This window comes from Sabethes cyaneus, chromosome 3 (assembly GCF_943734655.1).
Source record: "Sabethes cyaneus chromosome 3, idSabCyanKW18_F2, whole genome shotgun sequence".
In the NCBI taxonomy this organism is placed as follows: domain Eukaryota; kingdom Metazoa; phylum Arthropoda; class Insecta; order Diptera; family Culicidae; genus Sabethes; species Sabethes cyaneus.
In genome coordinates this window covers 130,987,860-130,994,078 of record NC_071355.1, presented here as the reverse complement: position 1 = coordinate 130,994,078, position 6,219 = coordinate 130,987,860, and the positions used below count along the sequence as shown (strand labels likewise).

Genomic DNA, 6,219 nt, shown 5'->3' with positions numbered 1-6,219 from the left:
CTGTCATGGTGTGATAACTGTCGAAGTGAAATGCCCATTCTCAGCTCGCGATTCCGACGACATGGTTCATGTTTTAACCCAGCTAAGTGATCCGTATATCGCAGAGGACTGTAATGGACACGTTGTTTTGAACCCTACACATAAATATTTTTATCAAGCCTTGATGCAAGTGCACGTTTGTAAAGCAAATATGGGATATCTCTGTATATGGTCACCAAAGCAAAGAATCATTGTAAATATTAAACGAAATGAGCAGCTTTGGAATTATTATAAGGAAAAATCGGTATATTTTTTCAAATACGCCATTTTACCAGAGCTAATGGCTCAGTACTACACTAGACGCTCTGACGACCATAAAAATTATGCGAATAAGGAAAACACTATACATACCGCAGTCCTCACCTAGCTTCTCACTGCGAGTGTATGAAAAACAGTAAGCAGAAGTTAAAAATATCCAGTCTGTTAAAAAACTATAATAAACCTTATGTGGAGAGTGGACTAGTCTACATTTAAAATATGTTGTTCAATTTATAAAACGAAATACCCCGTTTATTTTCAGCAAATACTCCAGTTACGATGCAACAAATGGGTTAAAAATTGACTAAGGCTGCAGCTATGTCCAGTATTTGAGCAATTGGTTTTTCAACAGTGCCAGCCGTTGCGCCAGTATTATTTTTACACCTTTTATGGTGATTCAATTAAAGATAACTAAGTTAAGCTACAACTGGAGAACAAAGGTTTGTCAGAGCAGCCGATATTTGTAAAATTTGATCGATAGCTGGTGAATCATTGTTCCATCGGTGTAGCAGCGATATAGGAATAGTATCGCTTAGAATTAAAAATTTTTGCCGAAGAACTCCGATTAATCTTTCCACGTGTATTCTTAAAGATGATAACTCTTTAGAAGCAATCGCATCCAGTGGTTCAAGTTGTCTATTCGTTTTTTTAAAAGCCGGATAAGAAACAGTAGCTTTCATATTCATCACCATTTCATCAATAAGAAATCCTCTATCCGCTAATATAAAATCTCCTTCTTGTAGCTTTTCTAAGAAACCTGACTGTTCCACAATTTTTTTGTCGGAAATACGCCCTCCAAATGCTTGTGATATGTATATTATGCTGCCTGCAGCACTAATTCCTATAAGTACCTTGATTGTATTGTGATTTTTATAATGAGAATAGACGTTCACTTTTGCAGTAATTTTCTGAGAATTCGGTGATTCCACATTGATCTCAAAGCAATCAATAATTATGGTAACGGATGTTCCATATTTTTTTTTAGGAAAGCTTTTGGCATATGTTTGCGCAAAACGGATCTATCTGGGAATCGCACTAAGCCCTTCATGAAAGGAAATGTGCTATTTATAGTTTCAAAAAAATACTCTGAAACGGTTGTGGGACTTAGATGGTAGATATAACCCAATGAAAAAAACGGTTCATTGAGTCTAAGCTTGCGCAAGGTAAGAATAAACATTTTTTTTCTGTCGATTCCTTGGCATAGTTGTATGTCATTTCGTAACTCTTCATATAGGTGTTTAAGAACAAGTCCGCTACTCAATCCAGCAAAATATCTACATTTTTTATCATCATCCTGAAGTGATGAAATTAAAAACTGTGTCGCTTCTCGAGCATATGCGAGGTCTTTTTTCTGCTGCTGAAGTACATATGCTTGTCGTTGGCAAATATCTCGGGTGCGAGATAATTCTTTTATCATTTGGTTAATATTTTTCTCTAAGGAAGCATCAGTTTGTACTCCTACGTCACTGTAGAAAACTTGCTGGGGATCTTCAATGATAATGTCTGCTATGAATTGTTCTGGTGGGTATGCTTCGCTGCAGTATAAAAAGCATCATATAGATACTGTGGAATATTTATTTTTTATAATAATTACCAATGCGTCGTAGCGTGTTTGTTTGGTCCATTACATACGTTGCATAATTTGCATCCATAAATCAAAGAATCGTTTGTCGGTAAATTTTCATCTTGCCCGAAATGCAGGACGTCATCGACTTCATCATTTACCACTTTTTCTGAGGCAGCAGCAGGATCATTTGCGAGAATCGGAATATGAAGTGTGGGGGACCAATCTATGTGATGATCCTCTCCCAGACGCGCAGGTTTGCCTGTTACGAAGTGACGACTGCATATGCGATGATACGATGCAAGAGGCTTAAATAGTTGTACCGCTTTTATCCATTTAAGTTGCCGTAACTCTGCCAGTTTTCGCTTTTCCTTCTCCTTTAGCCTGGAACTCACCGCTGGAATGCTATACATTTTGTACCGTTTATCTGTACTATTTGTGGAGCAAAATGGAACAATGCATTCGAGCACCATTTTCTGTTTGTTTACGATCCGGTTCAGACAAAAAAAATTGAAGTTTTGAAAATGAGGGCAACAACCGTATACGTATACGTATCTCGTGTTTGCTAGTGTGAGTGCTTGAGCTGTCAGAAAGCTCTATATGCGGCTACGAAAATAAGGTGCTGCCACCAGTAAATGTTTAGTCTTCAAAACAAGCAAGGTCAGGAAATCATTAAAAAGTGTGAGGAACAGAAAGATTTTTGACAATAATTCTTCATTTACACTCACATATCTCAATAGAGTTAACAAAAGGGCGAATGCCCCAGGTGTAAACAAAACGCGTGAGTTATTTTTTGCTGGACGAGCCTAGCAAAATCAACTCTCAAATGGCTTTTTACGCTTGCGGCATTCGCCCTTTTGTTGATTCTATCTTCATATGCGCAATTCTATGAGTGTAAAAGGGATGATGGAGAAATGAATTGAATTGAATTGAAGATAGAACCAGCAAATCAGAGAATGTGGCAAACGTGAACAAACCGAGCGAGAGCTGATTTTCTTATACTGGTCCAGCAGAAAATAACTCATCCGTTTGGGTTACATTTGTGACATTCGCCCTTTTGTTAATTCTATCTAGAAATGGTTAAACTCTATACTGAAAGTTGAGTTGTTTCCGATAGACGTGCTCAATTTACGGTGTACTTTGGTAACCTTTTATGCCGCAATGGCGCTAGTAGTCGTGTCTTCAGGATTATAGAGGAGTGAACTATATTGTTAATATAGTATATTTGCACTCATAGTCTACCATAGTCCAGTAGTTATCTAAGAGTGTGCGTTAACCACAATAGGCCCTCGCTGAAGTAATACCGATAAGGTGGTGCTGGCTTCTCTGGTTGTCCCTGAAGCTGGCAGTACAAAGTCAGCAGAGCAAAGTCAGCATTAGTAGCACCATTCAGTTAATTGATGCTCAATTAATGCTAATTAATGCTCCTACCTAACGACGAATTTAATGCTCCATTGTTTCATAGGAAAAAAACAATGCACTGCTAGCTTTAGAAAAAGTTAGCAGGACAATATTCGGAAATGGCACTTCCGGTCCAGATAGAGCTACCCAAGCATGACCATAATTTAATGCTCGATTAATGCTCTAGGAAAAATATAGTTTCGGTAACTTTGGTAGGGTGATTGATCGTGGTTCGGCCTATTCTCATTATTTCACACAGCACCCTTGGACTAATGCACGTATATCTATCTAAATCACAATGTTTTTCGAAAAAAAAAATACAATGTATGGCAAGAATAATTAAAGACGATTCTATTTCTTAATTTAGAAGAAACCTTAGAAGACCAGTTGATTTATAATTTGATTTTTAATGACAGTCAAATTATGATCCTGGTTCGGCCTACGTTGATCGTAGTTCGGCCCATAGATGATCTTGGTTCGGCCTATTCCGATATAAAGTTTTTAAAACGAATGTTTTTATATATTAAACAACCAGAAATGGTATAAGCTTATTTTTGGTGCCTAATATAGTATCTTACTTCAATTTATCTACCTAGCAGTGTTAAATGAGCTTGTACATGGTTAATATTGTAACTATTTCGAGTTACATAAATTCAGACAATTTTTTACTTTCTTCGGTCATATTCAATAGAATATTGAAGCATTACAAGTAGTACAGTTGTATTTTTGATGCTAAATTTAGTATCTTTTTCACCTTATCTACCTAGCAGTGTTAAATAAGCTTGTACATAGACAATAATGTGGTTATTTCAAATAAGGTTAATTTAGATACAGTTATTAATTTTCTCCTCCCAGTTGGAGTCGAGGTGATCTTACAAACCAGACGTCAATAGGATCGAAGCACTAGCCTCATAATTGTCCTGTATTCTAAAAGGTGCCTTCGAAGAAAGACAGAATTTACATTAAATTTTAGAATATTTTCCATTGGATCAATGAAAATAGCTGCTATTGAAATAACAAATGTGTTAACTAATAATCCGTCATACACCGACGTTAGTCATTGGTTTTTGACCTAATTCAGGGATAAAAATATTGCTAAATTTCTACCGTTAAATGAATAGAAATTGGCGAACCAAAAAACTTTTTTAAAAAATCAAAAAGTAAAGCATACTTTTATAAAAAATTATTTACGAGCGTCTTAGTAGAACTCGCGAAATGTCGCGAACTAATTGGAAATGAATTCCTTTTAGTTCTACTATAATTTCTGCAGAAATTTGCCACGCTGATGAAATATGCCTCGCTGAAAAACCGGAAGTCAAATTATAGTAGAACTAAAAGGAATTCATTTCCAATTAGTTCGTGATACTACTTTTATTGATTTTTCCTTGGAGTTCCCACAATCATGAAATTTTGTGGAATTTTTTTTCCAGATAGTATTATTCTAGATCGGTGAGTAAATTTGCTTACATTGCAAATATTTATTTTACAATACTTGGCTCCACAGGTATGAATTTTTAAAATAGGTGATGTATATTGATTTTATGTGCAACGTAAGAACACTAAATAACGCGAATACTAGACACAACACTTATGGTTCTTACAAAAACATAAATACCTTATCCGCTAACCGGTTTCGGGTATGATGCTACCCATCATCAGAGCGGTGGTCGACTGGATACAAAGTAGTAATTTGCTGTTTACTACAGTTTCAACTTCGTCAGTTGAAAGAGCGGTGAGGTGATGAGAGCGTCATCCTCATTCATCAGGGGACGGTCCTCCGTACAGATGTACATCGACTCCCACGCAGTCAAATGAGAAGACTTTCTCACGTTTTTGAGCAGCTTTGCGTTTCCCCAATTAATATTATGTTTGGAGCAGATTGAGTGCATGGCTACACTGGAGTCGTTGGGCCGTTCGTTCTCCACTGCCTTTCTATGTTCCTTTAGACGAGTTTTGAATTTTCTCCGCGTTTGCCCGATGTACACCGCTGGGCAATCCTGGCACGGAATTTCATAAATTCCTGAGCGCTCGTCGGGCGGAACCTTGTCCTTTTGATTATTCAAAAGTTCCTGTAAGGTATTGCCGCTTTTGTGGACCACATGGAAACCATGCCGCTTAAGTAACTTTCTAATATGGTTTGTTACTTTCGGGTAAAACGGCAGGCTGATTCTTTGTACTTCTTCTCTTTCAGGCTGTAGTGTAGTGGTATCATGGCGCTGTTTTTTGCGGAGATGTTTGCGGATTATTTTATCCACAAACTTTTTGTCGTACCCGTTTAATTCAGCAGCTTTCTGGATCCTTTCCCTTTCCGCTGCAAAATCTTCCTGCTCCATGGGGATGTTGACTAGACGATGCGCCATAGAATGAAAAGCTGCTTGTTTTTGGGCCCCGAAGTGATTCGAGTCCGTAGTAATGTAACGGTCGGTAGACGTTGGTTTTCGAAAAATGCTGAACTTCAGGGTATTGTCTTCTTTCCTGGTAATCAGCAGGTCCAAAAACGGTAGTTTTCCCTCTACTTCCTGTTCCACCGTAAAATTGATCTTTTCGTGCTGTGAGTTCAGCCAATTCAGTGTTTGTGGCACGTAGCGTTCCTTCACTATGGCGTAAATGTCGTCTACGTATCGCTTCCATACGCGTGGGAAAAGTTTTTCACTTTGTAGCTTTTCCTCAAAGTCGCTCATAAACAATTCCGCCAAAAGGGGCGATATTTTACTACCCATGCTGAGGCCATGGATTTGCTTGTAGTATTTACCTCTGAATACAAAATAATTTTGATTCATGCATTGCTTTGCGACAGAAACATAGGCCTCTATATGATTGTGCGGTGCCCGGCTGCGCTCCAAATGGTATCGAAGACTTTGTAAAGCATCTGGTACTGGCACGCTTGGGAATAGGGAGCTGACATCAAACGACACCAAAATTTCTCCCCTTTTTACTTCAACATTCTCTAGTTGACT

General features: G+C 37.8%; 1 protein-coding gene across 1 annotated transcript; it reads right to left on the bottom strand.

Moving 5' to 3' along the window:
• Positions 1–4,962: 4,962 nt before the first annotated feature.
• Positions 4,963–5,982, bottom strand: LOC128740143 (uncharacterized). The gene has a single exon (XM_053835664.1). It carries the CDS (start codon positions 5,980–5,982, stop codon positions 4,963–4,965), a length of 1,020 nt encoding a protein of 339 aa, XP_053691639.1.
• Between the last annotated feature and the right edge of the window lie 237 nt (positions 5,983–6,219).

Bases quoted from the DNA above. Each gene is read 5' to 3' on its own strand.
- LOC128740143 (XM_053835664.1), bottom strand. From the start codon at position 5,982: ATGGGTAGTAAAATATCGCCCCTTTTGGCGGAATTGTTTATGAGCGAC.